The following is a 25116-nucleotide window of genomic DNA, read 5'->3' on the forward strand; positions in this document are numbered from 1 at the left end:
CAAATCACTGAACATACGGGTGGCCTTAGGGCTATCTCTCCACTACACATTCCCATAGTCAAAGCAGGAGAATTTGCAAGAAAACTTACTCTTATAGTTGCACACTTTCATGTGTCATTTGAATTTTATACCATGTGCATGTATTACCTCTTTAAAAATAAATACTTTATAAAATGGGGGAGAAGAGTTGTCAAAACAACTAGGTCACCTGTGAATTAGACACAAAAGATATTAGAGAACCACAGAGGTATAAAGTGAAACCTTCTTAAATCCATGTGAGGAAGCCCAAAGACAGTAAGGAACTTACCCAAAGTTACCCAGACAATCATTATAGACAGGACTCACATCCTCACTTCCATGATTCCTAGTGTTCCTTCCTCTAAATCATGTGGCCCCTTTTCCTACACTTGTCACTTCCCCTACCCTAGTGTTCTCCCTTAAATGCCTTGCAGGGGTCCAGTTTCATGCTGACCATGGTCTCTCCGATTTCTCAGATTCCTGGAATATATGAATTTGTTCAGAGTCCCTCCCAAAACACTGGGCCCCATGGAAACTGAGCCCCATAGGAACAGAGAAGAGAAGTTGAAGAAAAATCATACTGATAATTATCTGGAAGGAGAGAAAAAAGTTGGGGGGAACAGTAAAGAAGAAGAGTCCTTGGACAAATCACAGTACCTTCCTAAGTCCTCATACTCTAGCAAGGGGATGAACATCAGGGTCAGAGAGGAATCCATCCCCTACCATGGGACAAAGCAACTGAGCAGAACCAAATAGCTCAGAGACTCCTTCCATGGCTTCCAAACGTCTCTCAAAACCCTCCCCAAAGGGGAAGATGCTTACGTGCTCCAGGAAGCAGGGTCCTATCTCGCTGAGGTGGGGGTCATCATTGTTGTACTGTTTCTCCAGGTCTCTTACGAAGCCCATCTGAAACCTGTAGATGTCTTCAATGTTCCCAAAGATCACCTTCAGTTGCTCATCACTGAACATGTCCCTTCTCTTCCGGCATTGCTTCAGGTAGCCCTGCAGACAAAGCAAAAGCCCAGGTTGAGGATGACCTTCACTCCCTGAGGGCTTTACCACTTCCTGAGCATTTGGGAGCCTTATTTCAGTTCCATGAAGTAGACAGGGAATAACCATTTACACTTTTCATACAAGAAAATTGGGGTTTAAAGAAGGAAGTCACTCCACTGGTGAATAATTAGGAAAGATGGATCTCAAGCAAAGGTCTTCAGACTGCAGACTCCAGAGCATAGAGCCTTTTATGACAAGGACCCCCAAAAGTCATAGGACCCTTTCTCAGAATCTGGTTAAGCACAAACATTTTCACTTGCTTTAGTAGTGAGTTACTGGTTTAGCTGGATTGATTCACAAATCTAATGTTCTATTTCTTATAGGACCAATCCAAAAGGTCGGAGAGGAAAACTTCCCAAAAGGGAACAGGAATTGACAAAAACAAACCATTCTTTAAAGTGGGTGTCTTAGCCATCTAAGGTAGCTGGCTAGGAGAGATAGTTAGGATGAGCTTAGCCAGCAAGCTCACAAGTGGCCAGGCATGGTGTTTTTAACAGGGTAAGTATTTTGGACACATTTGTGAATAAATGGATGAATTAATATAGCTAGCCACTGATGAAGGAAGAATCAATGAAAGAGATTCTTGGTCTGATAAGAGAGCACCGAGATAACACAATCAGACTGAGGACACATTGTAAGTCAGGGCAAAAGAAACCAAACACAGTTTTCCATTCTAAAACTACTGGTGTAGATTTTTAACTAATGGCCACTGTCCTCATTAAAAATCATTAGCATGTGAAAATGTTCTGGTGAGAATGAATTATGGTCACTTACTTTCATGTAAAAGTTAAATGTGATTATTATAACACTTGTTGGGCCCCTAATGAGGAGCATTTATGGTGAGTGACTTATCACTTCTGGCCCTAACTCCATTTTGTCTCCTCTAACACAGCTTGCAATGAAGTCATTTAGGCATACTCCAGGAAGATCCTCATCCCTGGCTTCAATGCCCTTTACCAACCCCTACCAAAATTTCACTGACCTTAGCTCTTCTTACCCTCCAATTCAGCCATTAATGAGTGGCTTTAAAACACTTTGCAAATTAATAACTTATGCCAATAATGTGTTGGCATTTATTTATACTACTATTTATTGTTGTTTTGATTTGCATTTCTCTAATGATTAGTGATGTTGAGCATTCTTTCATGTGTTTGTTGGCAATCTGTACATCTTCTTTGGAGAAATGTCTATTTAGGACTTCTGCCCATTTTTGGATTTTTTTTTTGATATTGAGTTACATGAGCTACCTGTAAATTTTGGAGGTTAATCCATTGTCAGTTGCTTCATTCGCAAATATCTTCTCCCATTCTGAGGGTTGTCTTTTCAACTTGTTTCTGGTTTCCTTTGTTGTGCAAATCTTTTAAGTTTCATTAGGTCCCATTTGCTTATTTTTGTTTTTATTTCCGTTTCTCTAGCAGGTGGGTCAAAAAGGTTCTTGCTGTGATTTATGTCATAAAGTGTTCCGCCTATGTTTTCCTCTAAGAGTTTTATAGTGTCTGGCCTTACATTTAGGTCTTTAATCCATTTTGAGTTTATTTTTCTGTATGGTGTTAGGGAATGTTCTATTTTCATTCTGTTACATGTAGCTGTCCAGTTTTATAAGCACCAATTACTGAAGAGGCTCTCTTTTCTCCACTGTATATTCTTGAATACTTTATCAAAAATAAGGTGACCATAGGTGCATGGGTTAATCTCTGGGCTTTCTATCCTATTCCACTGACCTATATAGCTGTTTTTCTGCCAGCACCATATTGTCTTGTTTACTGTAGCTTTGTAGTATTGTTTGAAGTCCGGGAGCCTGATTCCTCCAGCTCCATTTGTCTTTCTTGAGATTGCTTTGGCTATGTGGGGTCTTTTGTGTTTCCATATAAACTGTGAAATTTTTTGTTCTAGTTCTGTGAAAAATGCCATTGGTACTTTGATAGAGATTGCACTGAGTCTGTAGATGGCTTTGTGTAGTATAGTCATTTTAACAATGTTGATTCTTCCAATCCAAGAACATGGTATATCCCTCCATCTGTTGGTATCAGCTTTAATTTTTTTCATCAGTGTCTTATATTTTTCTGCATACAGGTCTTTTGTCTCTTTAGGTAGGTTTATTCCTAGGTATTTTAGCATTTTTGTTGCAATGATATATGGGATTGTTTCCTTAACTTCTCTTTCAGATTTTTCATCATTAGTGTATAGGAATGCAAGAGATTTCTGTGCATTAATTTTGTATCCTGCTACATTACCAAATTCATTGATTAACTCTAATAGTTTTCTGGTAGCATCTTTAGGATTCTCTACATATAGTATCATGTCATCTGCAAAGAGTGACAGCTTTACTTCTTCTTTTCTGATTTGTATTCCTTTTATTTATTTTTCTTCTCTAACTGCTGTGGGTAAAACTTCCAAAACTACGTTGAATAATAGTGGTGAGAGTGGACAACCTTGTCTCCTTCCTAATCTTAGTGGAAATGGTTTCAGTTTTCACCATTGAGAATGATGTTGGCTGTGGGTTTGTCATATACAGCCTTTATTAGGTTGAGATAAATTCCCTCTATGCCTACTTTCTGGAGAATTTTTATGATAAATGGGTGTTGAATTTTGTTGAAATCGTTTCCTGCATCTATTAAGATGACCACATGGTTTTTCTCCTTCACTTTGTTAATATGGTTTCTCACACTGATTGATTTGCGTATATTGAAGAATCCTTGCATGCCTGGGATAAACCCCACTTGATCATGGTGTATGATCCTTTTAATGTGCTGTTGGATTCTGTTTGCTAGCATTTTGTTGAGGATTTTTGCATCTATGTTTGAGTGATATTGGCCTGTAGTTTTCTTCCTTTGGGACATCTTTCTCTGGTTTTGGTATCAAGGTGATGCTGGCCTCGTACAATGAGTTTGGGAGTGTTTCTCCCTCTGTTATACTTTGGAAGAGTTTGAGAAGGACACGTATTAGCTCTTGTCTAAATGTTTGAATAGATTTTGCCTGTGAAGCCATCTGGTCCTGGGCTTTTGTTTGTCAGAAGATTTTTAATCACATTTTTTAATCACAGTCTCCATTTCAGTGCTTGTGATATGTCTGTTTATATTTTCTATTTCTTCCAGGTTCAGTCTCGGAAGGTTGTGCTTTTCTAAGAAATTGTCCATTTCTTCCAGGTTGTCCATTTTATTGGCATATAGTTGCTTGTAGTAGTCTCTCATGATCCCTTGTATTTCCAAACTGTCAGTTGCTACTTCTCCGTTTTCATTTCTAATTCTATTGATTTGCATCTTTTCCCTTTTTTTTCATGATGTCTCTGGTTAATGGTTTATCAATTTTGTTTATCTTCTCAAAGAACCAGCTTTGGGTTTTATTTATCTTTGCTACTGTTTTCTTCTTTCTTTTTCATTTATTTCTGATCTGATCTTTATGATTTCTTTCCTTCTGCTAACTTTGGGGTTTTTTTGTTCTTCTTTCTCTGATTGCTTTAGGTATAAGGGTAGCTTGTTTATTTGAGATGTTTCTTGTTTCTTGAGGTAGGATTGTATGGCTATAAACTTCCCTCTTAGAACTTCTTTTGCTGCATCCCATAGGTTTTGGGTCGTCGTGTTTTCATTGTCATTTGTTTCTAGGTATTTTTTTGATTTCCTCTTTGATTTCTTCAGTGATCTCTTGGTTATTTGGTAGTGTATTGTTTAGCCTCCATGTTTTTACTGGTTTTTTCCTGTAATTAATATCTAGTCTCATAGCGCTGTGGTCTGTAAAGATACTTGATACGATTTCAATTTTCGTAAATGTACCAATGCTTGATTTGTGACCCAAGATATGCAGAATGTTTCATGAGCACGTGAGAAGAATGTTTATTCTGTTGTTGTTGGATGGAATGCCCTATCAATATCAATTAAGTCCATCTTGTTTAATGTAACATTTAAAGTTTGTGTTTCCTTATTTGTTTTCATTTTGGATCATCTGTCCATTGGTGTAAGTGTGGTGTTAAAGTCCCCTACTATGATTGCATTACTGTCGATTTCCCCTTTTATGGCTGTTAGCATTTGCCTTATGTATTGAGGTGCTCCTATGTTGGGTGCATCAAAATTTACAGTTGTTATATCTTCTTTTTTGAATGATCCCTTGATAATTATGTAGTGTTCTTCTTAGTCTCTTTTAATAGTAGTTATTTTCAAGCCTACTTTGTCTGTTATGAGAATTTCTATGCCAGCTTTCTTTTGATTTCCATTTGCATGGAATAACATTTTCCATCCCCTCACTTTCAGTATGTGTGTGTCCCTAGGTCTGAAGTGGCTCTGTTGTAGACAGTATATATATGGCTTTTGTTTTTGTATCCATTCAGCCAGTCTATGCCTTTTGCTTGGAGAATTTAATCCATTTACTTTTAAGGTAGCTGTTGATATGTATGTTCCTACTACCATTTTCTTAATTGCTTTGCATTTGTTATTGTAGGCCTTTTCTTTCTCTTGTGTTTCCTGCCTAGAGAAGTTCCTTTAGGATTTGTTTTAATGTGGTTTGGTGGTGCTGAATTCTCTTAGCTTTTGCTTGTCTTTAAAGGATTTAATTTCTTTGTCGAATCTGAATGAGATCCTTGCTGGGTAGAGTAACCTTGGTTGTAGGTTTTTCCCTTTCATCATTTTAAATATATCTTGTCACTCCCTTCTGGCTTACAGAGTTTCTGCTGAAAGGTCAGCCATTAAACTTATGGGGATTCCCTTGTATGTTATTTGCTGTTTTTCCCTTTCTGCTTTTAATGTTTTTTCTTTGTATTTAATTTTTGACAGTTTGACTAGTATGTGTCTTGACATGTTTCTCCTTGGATTTATCCTGTATGGGACTCTCTGTGCTTCCTGGATTTGATCAACTATTTCCTTTCCCATATTAGGGAAGTTTTCAACTATAATCTCTTCATATATTTTCTCAGTCCATTTTTCTCTTCTTCTTCTGTGACCCCTGTTATTCGAATGTTGTTGCATTTAGTGTTGTCCTGGATGTCTCTAATCCTGTCCTCAATCCATTTCGTTCTTTTTTCTTTATTCTGCTCTGCATTAGTTATTTCCACTATTTTATCTTCCAAGTCACTTATGCATTCCTCTGCCTCAGTTATTCTGCTATTGCTTCCTTCTAGAGAATTTTTTATTTCATTTATTGTGTTGTTCATTGTTTGTTTGCTCTTTAGTTCTTCTAGGTCCTTCTTAAACATTTCTTGTATTTTTTCCATTCTATTTCCAAGATTTTGGATATCTTTACTGTCAATATTCTGCATTCTTTTTCAGGCATACTGTCTATTTCCTCTTCATTTGTTTGGTCTGATGGGTTTTTACCTTGCTCCTTCATCTGCTGTGTGTTTCTCTGTCTTCTCATTTTGCTTAACTTACTGTGTTTGGTGTCTCCTTTTCACAGGCTGAAGGTTCGTAGTTCCTGTTGTTTTTGGTGTCTGCCCCCAGTGTATGGTTGGTTCAGCGGGTAGTGTAGGCTTCCTGGTGAGGCTGGATCTTGTCTTTCTGCTGGGCAGGTCCACTTCTGCTGGTGTGTTTTGGGGTATCTGTCACCTTTTATGATTTTAGGCAGCATCTCTGCTAATGGGTGGGTTTGTGTTCCTGTCTTGCTAGTTGTGTGGCATAGGGTGTCCAGCAATGTAGCTTGCTGTTCGTTGAGTGGAGCTGTGTCTTAGCATTGAGATGGATATCTCTGGGAGAACTTTCACCATTTGATATTACATGGAGCTGGGAGGTCTCTGGTGGACTAATGTCCTGAACTCAGCTCTCCCACCTCAGAGGTACAGGCCTGACACCCGGCCAGAGCACTAAGACCCTATCAACTACACAGCTCAGAAGAAAAGGGCGAAAAAAGAAAAAAATAATAAAATAAAATGAAATAAAGCTATCACAATAAAACATAAAAAGTAATTAAAAAAAAGAAGGAAGAGAGCAACCAAACCAAAAATCACATCCACCAATGATAACAAGTGCTAAAAACTACACTAAAAAAAAAAAAAAAAGCAGACAGAACCCTAGGACAAATGTTAAAAGCAAAGCTATACAGACAAAATCACATAAAGAAGCATATACATACACACTCACAAAAAGTGAAAAAGGAATAAACTATATATATATATTAAAAAAAGGAGGACGAGAACAACCAAATCAATTAAGAAATCTACCAATGATAATAAACTCTAAATACTAAACTAAGATAAACCTATAGTCAGGAACAAATTAGATGCAGAAAGCAAACCCCAAGTCTACAGTGTCTCCCGAAGTCCACCACCTCAGTTTTGGGATTATTCATTGTCTATTCAGGTATTCCAGAGATGCAGGGTACATCAAGTTGATTGTGGAGACTTAAACCACTGCTCATGAGGCTGCTGGAAGAAGTATCCCTTTCTCTTCTTTGCTCACACAGCTCCTGGGGTGCAGCTTTGGATTTGGCCCTGCCTCTGCATGTAGGTCGCCTGAGGATATCTGTGCTTTGCTCAGACAGGACGGGGTTAAAGTAGTAGCTTACTAGGGGGTTCTGGTTCACTCAAACTGGGGGGAGGGAGGGGTACATAACGCGGGGCTAGCCTGCAGCACCAGAGGCCTGTGTGATGTTGCACCAGCCTGAGGTGTGCCGTGTGTTCTCTCTGGGAAGTCGTCCCTGGATCATGGGACCCTGGCAGCGGTGGGCTGCACAGGTTCCTGGGAGGGGAGTTGTGGATAGTGACCTTTGCTTGCACACAGGCTTCTTGGTGGCTGCAGCAGCAGCCTTAGCATTTTATGCCCATCTCTGGTGTCTGTGCTGATAGCCATGGCTTGTGCCCATCTCTGGAGCTCATTTAGGCAGTGCTCTGAATCCCCTCTCCTCGTGCTCCCCGAAACAATGTTTTCTTGCCTCTTAGGCAGTTCCAGACTTTTTCCTGTACTCCCATCAGTCTAGCTGTGGTGCACTAGCCCCCTTCAGGCTGTGTTCATGCAGCCAACCCCAGTCCTCTCCCTGGGATCTGACCTCTGAAGTCCAAGCCTCAGGTCCCAGCCCCCACCAGCTCCAGTGGGTGAGCAGACAAGGCTCTTGGGCTGGTGAGTGCTGGTCAGCACCCATCCTCTTTTCTGGAATCTCTCTGCTTTGCCCTCTGCACCCCTGTTGCTGTGCTGTCCTTTGTGGCTCTGAAACTTACCCACTGGCACCCCCTGTCCCCACCAGTGAAGGGACTTCCTAGTGTGTGGAAACTGTTCCTCCTTCTCAGCTCCCTCCAACAGGTGCAGGTCCTGTCCCTATTCTTTTGTCTCTGTTTTTTTTTTCTTTTTTCTTTTGCCCTACCCAGGTACGTGGGGAGTTTCTTGCCTTTTGGGAAGTCTGAGGTCTTCTGCCAGCGTTCAGTAGGTGTTCTGTAGGAGTTGTTCCACATGTAGATGTATTTCTGATGTATTTGCAGGGAAGAAGGTGATCTCCATGTGTTACTCCTCTACCACCTGAAGGTCTCCCCCCAAGGGCATATAAGTTAAGATGAGTTGGCAGTGGAATATGACTGCCAAAAAAAACTAATGTCATTTTAAGTTAGGGATGAAGAAGAAACAGATTGAGAGAGTGGAATGAGAAGTCATAGGAAGGTAATTGCACCACTGCAGGGGAGCAGCATTCAATTCTGAGCCCTGTTTTCAGAGGAACATGGAGTAAAGGATACAGAGACAGTGGGAAGTAAGCAGGGTAGAGAGATCCCTGAAAAGCAACACCATGAAGAACGGTAGAAGGAACCAGGGCTGTTTGTCCTGGAGAAGAGGAGACTCAGAAGACCTCTGAAGGCCCATCACAGGGCAGAGGGAGCAGAAGGGGTCTATAGATCTTACTGTTAAGCATGCTTCAAATGCCCTCTAACTCTATCTGCATGGTAAAAGAGAATAGAGTGATATGGCAGTGGGTGTGAACTGATTGAACAGAGGTCGTTTTTGAGAGGCTCACCTCTCCTAGAAGTAAAGTGGGCATGAGTGTGAAGGCATTACAGTGGGCGTTATCAAATCAATGACAAAAGGCATGAATTAGCCCTGGGGCTGTCATGGTAATAGGCAAGGAAGGTTGACTATTTATGTCACTCTGTTTCTAGACCCACGAAGGTTGATTTAAGTCTAGATCTAATGCATTGAGCTATTGGATTGGCCAAAATGTGCCTTCGGTTTTTAAGTAAAAATAAAAGACACATTTTTCATTTTCCCCAAGAACTTTATTGAACAACATATTCACCCTTTTGTTCCACTACCACCTGCCATTTTTCAGACTTCATAATTCTATCTTCCCAAATCTTTTTTTTATCTTTTCGAGCAAAGAACTGTTCCGGGTGCCTCTTACAGTCTTCCAGGGGATTGAAATTTTATCCATTAAGAGAATTTTGTAAAGACCAAACCAAATGGAAATCCAAAGGTGTAATGTCTGGTGAATTTGGCAGATGAATCAGAACTTCCCAGCCAAGCTGTAACAGGTTTTGCCTGGTCATCAAAGAAACAAGAGGTCTTGCATTATCCTGATAGATGATTATGCGTTTTCTGTTGACTAATTCTGGACGCATTTTGTCGAGTGCTGCTTTCAGTTGGTCTAACTAGGAGCAGTACTTGTTGGAATTAATAGTTTGGCTTTCTGGAAGGAGCTCATAATAAAGGACTCCCTTTTAATCCCACCATATACACAAAATCACCTTCTTTGGATGAAGACCAGCCTTTGGTGTGGTTGGTGGTGGTTCATTTCACTTGCCCCACGATCTCTTCCATTCTACATTATTGTACAGTATCCACTTTTCATTGCCTGTCACAATTTGTTTTAAAAATGGAACGTTTTGGGCTTCCCTGGTGGCGCAGTGGTTGAGAGTCCGCCTGCTGATGCAGGGGACGCAGGTTCATGCCCTGGTCCAGGAAGATCCCACATGCCATGGAGTGGCTGGGCCCGTGAGCCATGGCCACTGAGCCTGCGCATCCGGAGCCTGTGCTCCACAACAGGAGAGGCCCCAACAGTGAGACGCCCGCGTACCACAAAAAAAAAAAAAAAAGGAACGTTGTCATTACATTTAAGTAGAGAATCACAAGCAGAAATATGTTTAAGAAGGTTTTTTTCACTTAACTTCTGTGGAACCCAAACATCAAAGCGATTAACATAACCAAGCTGGTGCAAATGATTTTCAACGCTTGATTTGTATATTTTGAGTATGTCGGCTATCTCCCACGTGGTATAAGGTTGATTATTCTCAATTAATGTCTCGATTTGATCGCTATTAACTTCAAGCGGTCCACCTGACCATGGAGTATCATCCAGCAAGAAATCTCCAGCACAAAATTTCACAAACCATTTTTGACACGTTCAATCAGTCACAGCAACTTTTCCATACACTGCAAAAATCTTTTATTGTGTTTCAGTTGCATTTTTACCTTTCTTACAATAATAAAGCATAATATGCCGAAAATGTTGCTTTTTTTCTTCCATCTTCAATATTAAAATGGCCACACAAAAATTCACCAATTTTGATGTCTTTTTTAAAATGCACACTATGACAGTTGTCACATACAATCTAACAAAATTGTTTCAAATGATGTTAAAGACAACTAAGTGCTACTAGAGCCATCTTATGGATAAAATGAACAAACCTTTTGCCCAAACCAATAGAATTAGTGCCTTGATATGGGATACAAATTGACACCATGACCTCCAGGGAAGATTCCAAAGACCGCAGGGAAATAAGATGGATCAAAGAACCTCTGGAGCACCTAGGGTTTGAAAAACCCTTTAGAGAAAGGCCCTTGCAAGTCTGGACCTCAGTGTGTCCATCTCTAAAATGCATATATCAGAAAAGATTTTCAGGGCCCCATTCAGCTCTTGACTCTCTACAGATATCATGTACTGTTTTGCCTGGAAGCCTAAGACCTGACAGAAGACCTGATAAACGTCTTGAAAATAATTTTAATAAAATTAGGGAATGATGACCATGGTTGTCCTGTTCACAGCTTTATCTCTAGAGTTTAACATAGTACCTGGCATATAGTTGCTGCTCAATAGATATACGTTGAATAACTGCAAAATGACTAGCTCTTTCTCATGCTAATGATGACAAAAGGTAAGTTAGAAGCAGAATGCTTAAATTGTTAGTTTTCTTTTCTTCTTTTGTTCAGGATGTCTTTTTCTCAAATTAAACAAAACCATTAAAAAATAAGAGAATGACAGGAAGAAGACTATTTGCAACTTGGAAAACTGACAAGGGATTAATATCTGGAATATACAAGGAACTCATATAAATCAGCAAGAAAAATAGGAGAAACTATGGGAAAATGGGCAAAGGATGGGAACAGGGCCTTGAATGTCCAGGTGGTATGGATAGGTAGGGCCTAGAGCAGCCAGAAATTCCTGAGCGGGTCACTTCAGGCCAATGAGCTGCCTCATCCTTTTACTTTAGTATGCTATACAAATATTACTGTTTTATACAATGTATTATTTTTTATGTATGCACCAAGATGTAAAGATCATTGGAAATCATCAGGATAGGCAATTAACAGAAAGAAAAAAACAGTAAGTTTGAAAACTCCAGACTTAAACATATCAAATGCAAATGTCCTGAAGCTATAGCATGATAAACTCTATTAGACCTAGGAAGAATTTCTTGATGGTGAAGGGTATAAGACACTAATATGAATGACTGAGGAAAGATAGTTCCAGCTTTTCTAGAGGCATTTGAGGACAGAATTTATTTCACAGATATCAGATAACTGAGATGATCTTCCTCAGTGAGGCAGATGAGGCAACTTTATAAGGCATATTTAGCTTTGCTTGCCCTGTGTCTCAGTCTCCCTGATTATAATATGATTTCTAAGATTACAAGAGGTAATACCACCAATCATTGGTCAAGGTGACCTATAACTAAGCCAATACTCTTTTATCCCACTGTCTGGATTTAGAAAGAAGAATGCCATCTTTTCAAAGAACTCATTAAAAAATATATTTTCTTTTACTGGCTTCACTGAATAACTTTGATAAAAATAACTCTATTTCCTACTTCCTCATTTGTAAAATGAAGGTATTGTAACTTAAATGTTTGTGAGGCACTTTCTGCTCCCAGGAGTAATTAATTAATAAATGAATGAATGAATGAATGAATAAATAAATAAATAAATATTTTCTAATAGTGATACTGAATGCAGTATTAAGTGATCTCCCTTAACCTACAGAAAGAGTAGATTATGCCTTGTTAACACATTCATGCCTGAGTAAGACATGCCTCCATGGGTATCAAGGAGGAAATGGCAAAACATGCAGAAGTAACACGGATCACAACCACAGTGTTCTCTAGTGAGAGTATACCTAGATCTCACAGAATCAGAGAAACTAAGAGCCAGACAACACTTAAAGAGCAACTCTACCAACCTGCTAAGTTTAGAGTTGGGGAACAAGGTCCAGGATGGAAAAGATTCACCTGACTTCAGTCAGTGCAGTCAGTTTGTGACTAAGGTGGGACCTGAACCTGGGACTCCCAATTCTGGTTTTGATATTCTTCTCATAAATCATATTGTTCCTCATAGCTTTTGGTTTAGGTGACACAACCCTGAGCTAAAATACTGCCTTCTGGCCCATCAAGACACAGCTTTCTCTACCCTTCTTTTGCTCTAGCTAAACATTCCTTTGACATCTGTGGTCGAAGGATGAGACAAAGAGATACTTCCCATTCCCATTTAAACCCTTAGCTTCAGCATCAAGAATAATAAAGAGATATGGAACTCGCAGACCACCAACAAAAGCTTTGCTTAGGATGGCTGGATTAGGCAATTCCTCAAAGCAGGGTCATAGCACTCTCTTTTGGAAGGATAAATACTTGCATTGCTGTTCTGAGCCCATGCCCTGTAGGAAGAGGCCAAGATGTTTGGGAGTTGGGAACAAAATCCTTCTAAGACTAAGAATCCCACTGGGCCAGTGGCTGAGAACTCTGGGAAAGTAATTTTGCCTATTAGAGCCTCAGTCTGTTGATCTAGAAAATAGGAATAACAATAACAACCTATTTCCTGTCTGAAAATCAAATGGCATAAGATGTGAATGTATTTTGCCAAAATAGTATATGCACATGAGCAGTTATATTTAATTCCAACTTTCAAAAGTACTTATTGAGCATCTACCATCTGCCAAGCACTGTGCTAGATGTTGAGGATGTACCAGTAAATCAATATAAAAAACCCTTTCCCTCATGGAATTTACTTTCTAGTAGGGGAGAAGGGCAATAAACAAAACATAAAAGCAAAATATATAGTAAGTCAGAAAGCAGTAAGTGCAATGGAGAAAAATAAAACAAGACAGTACATGGTTACAATTTTAAATAGAATAGTCAGGGAAGGTCTCAAGGAGATGATATTTGAGTGAAACCTTGAAGGAGGTGAGAAACGGAGCCACATAGACATCTGAGGGAAGAGTGCTTTAGGCAGAAGGGAAAGCCAGTGGAAAGGCTATGAGGGGGGAGTGTGTCAGGCCTTTTTAAGGAACAGCAATTAGGCCATTGTGGCTAAAGTAGTGAGAGAATGTGGGAAAAGAGCAAGAGATGAAGTCACAGAGGTAAGGAGGGGTTGATCACAAAGGGCTTTGTAAGAAATAATGAGAACTTTGGCTTTTACTCAGGAAGTAAAGGTGAGCCATTGGAAAGTTTTAAGTAGAGGAGTGATATGAATGACTTAGGTATTGACATCATCCCTTGGCTTCTGGGTAAAGAACAGACTGTACTAACTTGTATTATAGACCCTATGACATTATAAGACAGCTATCTTTTTTTTTTTTTTTTTTTTTTGCAGTATGCGAGCCTCTCACTGTTGTGGCCTCTCCCGTTGCGGAGCACAGGCTCTGGACGTGCAGGCTCAGCAGCCATGGCTCACGGGCCCAGCCGCTCTGTGGCATGTGGGATCTTCCCAGACCGGGGCACGAACCCGTGTCCCCTGCATCGGCAGGCAGATTCTCAACCACTGCGCTACCAGGGAAGCCCGATAGCTATCTTTTTTTTTTTTTTAATTATTGGGGTATAGTTGATTTACAATGTTGTGTTAGTTTCAGGTGTACAGCAAAGTGAATCTGTTATACATATACATATATCCACTCTTTTTCAGCTTCTTTTCCCATATAGGCCATTACAGAGTATTGAGTAGAGTTTCCTGTGCTATGCAGTAGGTCCTTATTAGTTATCTATTCTATTAGTAGTGTGTATGTGTCAATCCCAATCTTCCAATTTATCCGTCCCCTGCCTTACCCTGCAGTAACCATAAATGTATTTTGTACACCTGTAACTCTATTTCTGTTTTGTAGATAAGTTCATTTGTGTCCTTTTTTAAGATTCCACATACAAGTGATATCATATGATGTTTGTCTTTCTCTGTCTGACTTACTTCACTCAGTATGACAATCTCTAGGTCCATTCATGTTGCTGTGAATGGCATTATTTCTTTTCTATGGCTGAGTAATATTCCATTTATATATGTACCATATCTTCTTTATCCATTCCTCTGTTGATGGACAGTTAGGTTGCTTCCATGTCCTGCTATTATAAATAGTGTAAGATAGCTATCATTTTACAGCAGTGCTCCTCAAACTTTAATATGTATTGTAAGTCAAAAGTGAACCTTGTTAAAATGTAGATTTGAACTCAGGTCTGGAGTGGAATTAAAGATTCTGCATTTCCAACCAGCTCCCAGGTGATTCAGATGCTATCGGTCTAGGGCAGAACAGTTTGAGGGTAGGAGCTATGTCCAAGGCCTAGCATGGAGCAGAACTCCACTAAATGTTTGCGGAATGAATGACATATCAGTGGTTTGATGCCCAGTGCCATGTAACATATTCGAGAAGGTAATTAAAAAATATATCAACCATTTGTATGGAGGTAGGAGGAAGAGAAAAAGATAAAAGAAAGACAATGTTGGATAGGTGAATAGATGAAAAGGGAAGGAAGGAAAGGAAAACTACCTTTTCCCAAATACTTACAATATTAGATTTACTTCATTTCCTCAATAAAGTTAAGAGGTTGGTAAAATGAAGCCTACTGGACAAATCATAAAACAAAAGTTAGAGGAGTTAAGAGGCACCTTCAAGGTCAAAGGGTTAATTAGTGACTAAGTTAAGATGTGAAAGCCAGCACTCCATGTCCACAGAGCCCTTGTTCTTTCTACCCTACTTTACTGCCTTGGGGAAGGGGGAGGAGATAACCTTTAACCTGCCTGGAAGGGGTGAAAGAATGAATTTAGGTGAAGAAAGCTAAGGCCCAAAGTCCTTGGTCTTGATCTTTTCAGAGCTGCACTGTCCGATGTGGTTGCTATAAGTCATGTGTGGCTATTTAAATTAAAATGAAATAAAATTTAAAATTCCATTTCTCAGCCATACTAGCCACATCTCAAGTGCTCAACAGCCACTTGCCCAGTGGCTACTGTAATGGAGACTGCAGATACAGAACATTTTCATCACTGCAGGAAGTCCTATTAGGCAGCACTGCTCTAAAGAAACAAGAACTTTGAAAAATGTCAGAGCTATACCATTGATTACAGAGTGGGCCCTGGACCTAATCAGTAGGGCTGGAGGACAGAAAGAAGGACCTGATCTTTTATCTGGAAGAAAGGGGATAAAAAAATTCAAGGTAGAGTTTTTCACTGGGTCAAGCATAATGCTATAGTATGTGTGAGTGTGTGTGTGTGTGTGTGTGTGTGTGTGTGTGTGTGAGAGAGAGAGAGAGAGAGAGAGAGAGGTGGGGGGGAGAAATCCTTCTAAAAACATTATTTTCTCTCTCTCTCATTTGTTTTCTCATACTGTTTAGTAAACGGTCCTTTGAAAATGCCAACTTGTCTCTGCTGGACTCAAGGCAGTGTGAGAAAAAAAAGGTTCTCATCCTCACTCAGGTCAGAAAGATGGAAGGGATGGAGTTAGACAATGTGAAGCCACAGTCCCTGGAGGGCAGAGTGGCATAGTGGAAGACAAGTATTACCAGGGATACTTGCAAAACATAGAGATTTCCGTGTTTTATTCCAGGCTGAGAATTCACAACTTTGCATGGGGGGTGGGGTCAAAGAGGGCTGGAATCTGCATGTTTAACAAGCCAGCCCAGGGACTTTGTTGCACATTCAAGTTTGTAAACCACTGGCTTGGCAGGAAATGTGTTTTGCTGTAATGAAGTCAGGCCCTTACATGGGGTGGCAACAACTGGATCAGAAAACAAGAGGATAGGGATAGAGTTTCCAGCAGAGGGGACAGAGGGAGGCAGAGAAGTGGGGGAGAGGGAATATGAATATGAAAGTTAGACAGACAGGTAGATAACAAAAAGGGGAGAAAGAAACAGAGAGACTGAGAAACGCCAAGGGAGGAGTCTCACCCACTGAACAGAATCTAGGAGGTCAGTCAAACTGTGTTTCCTAATATCTTGGGACTTTCATAGGTACGGCCCAGGAAGGTTGTCATTTCTTCATGGAAGTGCCCTCTACCCCACCCTGAGTGCCCTCACATGCACCATCATAGCTGGGCCTACCTCACAAATGTCCTTTAGGTGCTTGATGTAATGACGCTCGGTGCTCATGATCTCATTGATTACGTTGGCTCGCATCTGGTCCCGGTTTTGGAGTGGCCGGCCCAGACAAAGGCAGTCTGAGTTGGGGTCCAGGTGCCCATTCTGAACGTCACTGGGCCCTTCCTCCACCCCATCCTCCTGGTTCACCCAGAGCTGTAGAGGCAGGCAGAAGAAGAATAACAGGTCAGCTTCCTTCTTTGAGAAGTTTCAGCCAAGTAGAAAAAGGACAAACTAAATTCTTCAGGTATTCAGAGAACCTTCAATCAGAGCCCTCTTAAACTGAATGCCTGGCCTGGCTCTAGGGTGACTTGCTGGTCCTAGGCATGAGTCTATTCCTCTCTAGGCCTATGGTGACCTATCCATAAAATGGAGGGTGGAGAAGAGTAGGACTAAACCATCTCTACGAGTCTTCCTGGCTAGGAAGGTTTCAGAGGAGAAAAGAGTTATGGCAAGCAGAACTCATTCATGCTGGAGCATATCTAGGCAACACAGCTGTGTCAAAAAATATGTATTAAATTATACATCTTGGGAGGAGAGGCATCCAGGATAGTGACATAGGAAGATTCTTAGCTCATCTCCTACCATAGACACACCAAATCTACACCTATATAGAGAGCAATTCTTGAGGGCTGATTGAACAGCCATTTCACATAAAAGGACCAGATAGAAATGGGTAGTAAAGATGGAGACATGGTATATGAGGGAACCACACCTCTGCAGTAACAATTTGCAGTAGGGATAGATATTGCTGAGGGGCATAGGCACAGACTCACCTACCTTGGGAAACAGGAAAAACATAAAACCCAGCAGGTTAAAGAGCAGACTCACAGATTAGAAAACAAACTTATGGTTACCGGGGGGAAGCGTTGGGGAGAGGGATACATTGGGAGTTTGGGATTGGCATGTACACAATGCTATATTTAAAATAGATAACCAACACGGACCTACTGTATAGCACAGGGAACTCTGCTCAATATTCTGTAATAACTTAAATGGGAAAAGAATTTGAAAAAGAATGTTTATGTATAACTCAATCACTTTGCTGTATACCTGAAACTAATGCAACATTGTTAATTAACTGTACTCCAACATAAAATAAAAATTAAAAAAAATAAAAATAAAATAAAGAGCATCTAGACTGTATAGTAATGAAAATCCATTTACTAACACTTGAACTTCTGCCAAATGGGCAAATAACTGCTGGAACTCCCAGGGGCAGTGCAACTAAGGAACACAAACAGAAATCTTTCTGTGCAGCTGAACAAGCCGCAGATTAAATCCCCGAGATCAGTTTGGTAAATCCTGCATCTGTGGAATACCTGAATGGACGAATGGTCCCACAAGAGACTGGTCTAGCCTTCCTAGGAGTGGACTATGGGGAAAAGTAAACTTGGGAGCTGGGCCAGGTCAGAGTGTGAGCTGGCCCCACAGTGCCCACAGCAGGTCAAGAAACCAACCTGTAGGTATTGGAGGGCCTCCAGGGGAGGAGGAGATTGGCTCTGGCTCACTGTGGGAGCAAGGACACTGACAGAGGAGGGCCCAGGAAAATATGCTTATCACTATTATTCTTTTTTGTTTGTTTCATTTTATTCAGTTGTTGGTGGTGTTGCATTTATTATTTTTTCTTTTATTTTTAATTTTAATTAAAATTTTTAAGATATATATTTATTTTTCTATTTTTAATTTAATTTTTGTTGTGTTAGAGTTTTTTTCTCGTGTTCTTTGTTTTTTATTTATTTTGATCTTTTTGTTTTATGTGTATATTTTATGTTTTTTGCATTATTTGTTTGCTCTATATTTTTATTTTTAATTTTTTGTTTATGTTAGTCTAGTCCTTACTGACTGTTCTCATTTTTAAATTCTTTTGTTTCTTTGTTCTAGTGGTATTTTTTTGCATTTTTTCTTTATTTTTGTGTGTGTGTTGTATTGTTGTTGCTCTGCTGTAGGTTTATGGTAGTTTTTGCTATTTATTTAACATCTTTATTGGAGTATAATTGCCTTACAATGTTGTATTAGTTTCTACTGTATAACAAAGGGAATCAGCTATATGCATACATATATCCTCATATCCCCTCCCTCTTGTGTCTCCCTCTGACACTCCCTATTCCATCACCGTAGGTGGTCACAAATCACAGAGCAGATCACCCTGTGCTATGTGGTGGCTTCCCAGTAACTATCAATTTTACATTTGGTAGCATATATATGTCAGTGCTACCCTCTCACTTCGTCCCAGTTTACCTTTCCCACTCCCTCTGTCCTCAAGTCCATTCTCTGTGCCTGCGTCTTTATTCCTGTCCTGCCCCTAGGTTTATCAGAATCATTTTTTAATCCATACAGATGTGTTAGCATATGGTATTTGTTTTTCTCTTTCTGACTTACTTCGCTCTGTATGACAGATGCTAGGTCCATCCACCTCACTGCAAATAACTCAATTTCGTTTCTTTTTATGGCTGAGTAATATTCCATTGTATATATGTGCCACATCTTCTTTATCCATTCATCCGATGATGGACACTTAGGTTGCTTCCATGTCCTGGCTATTGTAAATAGAGCTGCAATGAACATTGTGGTACATGACTCTTTTTGAATTATGGTTTTCTCACAGTATATGCCCAGCAGTGGGATTGCTGGGTCATATGGTAGTTCTATTTTTAGTTTTTCAAGGAACCTCCATACTGTTCTCCATAGTCACTGTATCAATTTACATTCCCACCAACAGAGCAAGAGGGTTCCCTTTTCTCCACACCCTCTCCAGCATTTATTGTTTGGATTTTTTGATGATGGTCATTCTGACAGGTGTGAGGTGATACCACATTGTAGTTTTGATTTGTATTTCTCTAATGATTAATGATGTTGAGCATTCTTTCATGTGTTTGTTGGTAATCTGTATATCTTCTTTGGAGAAATGTCTATTAAGGTCTTCTGCCCATTTTTGGATGGGGTTGTTTTATTGATACTGAGTGGGATGAGCTGCTTGTATATTTTAGAGATTAACCCTTTGTCAGTTGCTTCGTTTGCAACTATTTTCTCCCATTCTAAGGGTTGTCTTTTTGTCTTGTTCATGGTTTCCTTTGCTGTGCAAAAGCTTTTAAGTTTCATTAGGTCCAATTTGCTTATTTTTGTTTTTATTTCCATTTCTCTAGGAGGTGGGGTGGGTCAAAGAGTCTCTTGCTGTAATTTATGTCATAGAGTGTTCTGCCTATGTTTTCCTCTAAGAGTTTGATAGTGTCTGGCCTTACATTTAGGTCTTTAATCCACTTTGAGTTTATTTTTGTGTATGGTGCTCGGAAGTGTTCTAATTTCATTCTTTTACATGTAGTTCTCCAGTTTCCCAGGGCCACTTAAGGAAGAGGCTGTCTTCTTTACATTGTATATTCTTGCCCCCTTTATCAAAGATAAGGTGACAATATGTGTGTGGGTTTATCTCTGGGCTTTCTATCCTGTTCCATTTATCTATATTTCTATTTTTTGTGTCAGTACCATACTGTCTTGATTACCATAGCTTTGTAGTATAGTCTGAAGTCAGGGAGCTTGATACCTCCAGCTCCATTTTTCTTTCTCAAGATTGCTTTTGTTATTCGGGGTCTTTTGTGTTTCCATACAAATTGTAAAATTTTGGTTCCTAGTTCTGTGAAAAATGTCATTCGTAGTTCGATATGGATTGCATTGAACCTGTAGATTGCTTTAGGTAGTACAGCCATTTTCACAATGTTGATTCTTCCAGTGCAAGAATATGGTATATCTATCCAACTGTTTGTATCATCTTTAATTTCTTTCATCAGTTTCTTACACTTTTCTTCGTATAGGCCATTTGTCTCCTTAGGTAGGTTTATTCCTAGGTATTTTATTCTTTTTGTTGCAGTGGTAAATTGGAGTGTTGTTTTTGTTTTGTTTTTTTGTGTGTGTGTTTTTGTGTTTTTTTGCAGTACATGGGCCTCTCACTGCTGTGGCCTCTCCTGTTGCGGAGCACAGGCTCCGGAGGCGCAGGCTCAGTGGCCATGGCTCACAGGCCCAGCCGCTCCACGGCATGTAGGATCTTCCTGGACCAGGGCACAAACCCGTGTCCCCTGCATTGGCAGGCAGACTCTCAACCACTGCGCCACCAGGGGAGTCCTGGAGTGTTTTCTTAATTTCTCTTTCAGATTTTTTGTCATTACTGTATAGGAATGCAAGAGACTTCTGTGCATTAATTTCATATCCTGCTACTTTACCAAATTCATTGATTAGTTCTCATAGTTTTCTGGTAGCATCCTTAATATTCTCTAGGTATAGTATCATGCCATCTGCAAACAGTGATGGTTTTACTTCTTCTTTTACGATTTGGATTCATTTTATTCCTTTTTCTTCTCTGATGGCAGTGCCTAAAGCTTCAAAAACTATGGTGAATAATAGTGGTGAGAGTGGGCAACCTTGTCTTGTTCCTGATCTTAGGGGAAATGGTTTCAGTTTTTCACCATTGAGAAAGTTGTTTGCTGTGGGTTTGTCATATATAGCCTTTATTATGTTGAGGAGGTTCCGTCTATGCCCACATTTTGGAGAGTTTTTATCATAAGTGGGTGTTGAATTGAATATTGTTGAAAGTTTTTTCTACATTTATTGAGATTATCACATGGATTTATTTTTCAATTTGTTAATATGCTGAATCATAATGAATGATTTGCTTATATTGAAGAATCCTTGCATTCCTGGGATAAACGTCACTTGATCCAGCTGTGTGATCCTTCTAATGAGCTGTTGGATTCTGTTTGCTAATATTGTGCTGAGGATTTCTGAAGCTATGTTCATCAGGGATATTGGCCTATAGTTTTCTTTCTTTGTGACATCTTTGTCTGGTTTTGGTATCAGGGTGATGGTGGCCTCATAGAATGAGTTTGGGAGGGTTCCTCCCTCTGCTATATTTTACAAGAGTTTGAGAAGGATATGTGTTAGCTCTTCTCTAAATATTCGATAGAATTCACCTGTGAAGCCATCTGGTCTCGGGCTTTTGTTTGTTGGAAGATTTTTACTCACAGTTTCAGTTTCAGTGCTTGTGATTGGCATGTTCATATTTTCTATTTTTCCTGGTTCAGTCTCGGAAGGTATTACTTTTCTAAGAATTTTTCCATTTCTTCCAGGTTTTTCATTTTATTTGCATATAGTTTCATGTAGTAATCTCATGATCCTTTGTATTTCTGCAGTGTCAGTTTTTCCTTCATTTTCATTTCTAATTATGTTGATTTGAGTCTTCTTTTTTGTGTGTGATGAGTCTGGCTATAGGTTTATGAATTCTTTTTTCCCAAAGAATCAGCTTTACTTTTACAGATTTTTGCTATTCTTCCTTTCATTTCTTTTTATTTCTGTTCTGATCTTTATGATTTCTTTCCTTCTGCAAACTTTGTTTTTTTAATTTTTGTTCTTCTTTCTCTCTAATTGCTTTACATGTAAGTTTGGGCTGTTTATTTGAGATTTTTCTTGTTTCTTGAGCTGAGATTTTATTGCTATAAACTTCCCTATGGAACTGTTTTGCTACATCCCGCAAGTTTTGTGTCATCATGTTTTCATTGTCATTTGTTTCTGGGTATGTGTTGATTTCCTCTTTGATTTCTTCAGTGATCTCTTGGTTATTTAGTAGTGTATTTTTAGCCTCCATGTGTTTGTAATTTTTACAGATTTCTTTCCTGAAGTTAATATCTAGTCTAATAGTGTTGTGGTCCATAGCATACTTGATAAAATTCAAATTTTCTTAAATTAACCAAGGCTTGATTTGTGACCCAATATATGATCTATTATGGAGAATATTCCATGAGCACTTGACAAGAAAGTGTATTCTGTAATTTTTGTATGGAATGTCCTATAAATATCAATTAAGTCCATCTGGTCTAACAGGTCATTTAAAGCTTCTGTTTCCTTATTTATTTTCATTTTGGATGATCTGTCCATTGGTGAAAGTGGGGTTAAAATGCCCCACTATTTTTGTGTTACTGTTGATTTCCCCTTTTTGGCTGTTAGCATTTGCCCTATGTATTGAGGTACTCCTATGTTCAGTGCATAAATATTTACAATGGTTATATCTTCTTCTTGGATTGATCCCTTGATCATTATGTAGTGTCCTTCTTTGTCTAATAGTCTTTATTTTAAAGTCTATTTTGTCTGATATGAGAATTGCTACTCCAGCTTTCTTTTGATTTTCATTTGCATGGAATATCTTTTCATTTGCATGGAATATCTTTTTCTATCCCCTCACCAAGTGGTATTACATGGGGCCAGGAGGTTACTGGTGGTCCAATGACCTGCACTCGGCTCCCCACATCACAGGTTCAGGCCCAACACCATGCTGGAGCACCAAGACCCTGCCAGCCACACGGCTCAGAAGAAAAGGAAGAAAAACAAACAAACAAACAGATATAATCCCGAACCACATAGTAATAGAAATACTAAACAGACAAAATCACACAAAGAAACATACAGACACAGAATAACTTCAAGATGGTGGAAGACTAAGACGTGGAAATCACCTTCCTCCCAAAAATACATCAGAAATAAATCTCCATGTGGAATAACTCCTACAGAACACCTACTGAACACTGGCAGAAGTCCTCACACTTTGCAAAATGCAAGAAACTCCTCACGTACCTAGGTAGGGGAAAAGAAAAATGAAAAAAGAGACAAAAGAATATGGATGGGACCAGGACCTCTGGGAAGGAGCTTGAAGGAGGAAAAGTTTCTACACACTAGGAAGCCCCATCACTGGCTGAGAATGGGGCTGGGTGGGGGAAGGGGAACTCTGAAGCCATGGAGGGGAGCTCAGCGACAGGGGTGAAGAGGGTAAATTGGAGAGATTCCTGCACAAATGATCCCTGGTGACCTGCACTCACAAGCCTAAGAGGCTTGTCTGCTCACCCGCCAGGGTGGGTTGGGGCTGGGAGCTGAGGCTCGGGCTTTGGAGGTCAGATCCCAGGGTAGTACTGAGGTTGGCTGCATGAATACAGCCTGAAGGGGGCCGGTGCACCACAGTAGGCCAGGAGGGTGTCCAGGGAAAAGTACAGAACTGCCAAAGATGCAAGGGACCATTGTTTTGGGGGGCGCAAGGAGAGAGGATTCAGAGCACCACCTAAACCAGCTACAGAGTCAGGCACGTGCCATGGCTATCAGTGTGGACACCAGAGATGGGCATGAAATGATAAGGCTGCTGCTGCAGTTACCTAGAATCCTGTGTGCAAGCACAGGTCACTATCCACAGTTCCCCTTCCAGGAGCCTGTGCAGCCCACCACTGCCAGAGTCCCATGATCCAGGGACGATTTCCCCAGAAGAGCACAGAGCGTGAATTGTCATGCCAGCCTCTGATGCCACAGACCTGCACCGAATTTCGTACACCTCCCTCCCATGGCCTGAGTGAGTCACACCCCCTAATCAGCTACTACTTTAACCCCATCCTATCTGTGTGGGGAACAGACTCCTCAGGTGACCTGTGTGCAGAGGCGGGACGAAATCCATAGCTGAACCCCAGGAGCTATGCTAACAAAGAAGAGAAAGGGAAATCTACCCCAGACGCCTTTGGAGCAGTAGATTAAAACTCCACAATCGGGGCTTCCCTGGTGGCGCAGTGGTTGAGAGTCTGCCTGCCGATGCAGGGGACACGGGTTCATGCCCCGATCCGGGAAGATCCCACATGCCGCGGAGCGGCTGGGCCCGTGAGCCATGGCCGCTGAGCCTGTGCGTCCGGAGCCTGTGCTCTGCAGGGGGAGAGGCCACAACAGTGAGAGGCCCGCATAACGCAAAAAAAAAAAAAAAAAAAACCTCCACAATCACCTTGATGTACCCTGCATCTGTGAAATAACTGAACAGACAATGAATCATCCCAAAATTGAGGCAGTGGACATGGGAAGCAACTGTAGACCTGGGGTTTGCTTTCTCCATCTAATTTGTTTCTGTCTTTATGTTTATTTTAGTTTAGTATTTAGAGTTCATTATCATTGGTAGACTGGTTTATTGATTTGGTTGCTCTCTTCCTTTTTTTAATATATATATTTTTTATTTTTTCTATTTTTGGGAGTGTGTAGGTGTATGCTTCTTCATGTGATTTTGTCTGTATAGCTTTGTTTTACCATTTGTCCCAGTTTCTGTCTGAAGTTTTTTTTTTTACATATTTTAGCACTTGTTATCATTGGGGGATTTGTTTTATTGTTTGGTTGTTCTTTCTTTTTTAATATTTTTTTTATTTTAATAACTTTATTTTACTTCTTTCTTTCTTTCTTTTCTTTTTTTCTTTCCTTTTATCTCACTTTACTTCTGAGCCATGTGGCTGACAGGGTATTGGTGGTCTGACTGGGTATCAGGCCTGTGCCTCTGAGGCCTCTGAGGTGGGACAGCCGAGTTCAGGACACTGGTCCACCAGAGACCTCCCAGCTCCACATAATATCAAACAGAGAAGTCTCTCCCAAAGATATCCATCTCAACGCTAAGACCCCATTCCACTCAATAACCAGAAAGCTACAGGGCTGGACACCCTATGCCAAACAACTAGTAAGCAGGAACACAACACCACCCATTAGCAGAGAAGCTA

At 40.2% G+C, this 25116-nt stretch overlaps 1 protein-coding gene across 8 annotated transcripts in view; it reads right to left on the reverse strand.

The window, feature by feature from the left end:
- The window catches only part of ARHGEF9 (Cdc42 guanine nucleotide exchange factor 9), a 206966-nt gene that overhangs the window by 90454 nt on the left and 91396 nt on the right, over nucleotides 1-25116 (reverse strand). For 7 of the 8 annotated variants that reach the window (XM_082609866.1, XM_082609865.1, XM_082609869.1 and 4 more), the window contains 2 exons: nucleotides 16535-16726; nucleotides 841-1020 (listed from right to left, as the gene is read on the reverse strand). In XM_082609866.1, the coding sequence (XP_082465992.1) occupies nucleotides 841-1020; nucleotides 16535-16726 (372 nt within the window). Of the gene's footprint in view, nucleotides 1-840; nucleotides 1021-16534; nucleotides 16727-22612; nucleotides 22668-25116 lie in introns of those variants that run through there. The other variant, XM_082609868.1, reaches the window with a different exon arrangement.

Source organism: Mesoplodon mirus (genome assembly GCF_964341445.2).
Source record: "Mesoplodon mirus genome assembly, chromosome: X".
Taxonomy (NCBI): domain Eukaryota; kingdom Metazoa; phylum Chordata; class Mammalia; order Artiodactyla; family Ziphiidae; genus Mesoplodon; species Mesoplodon mirus.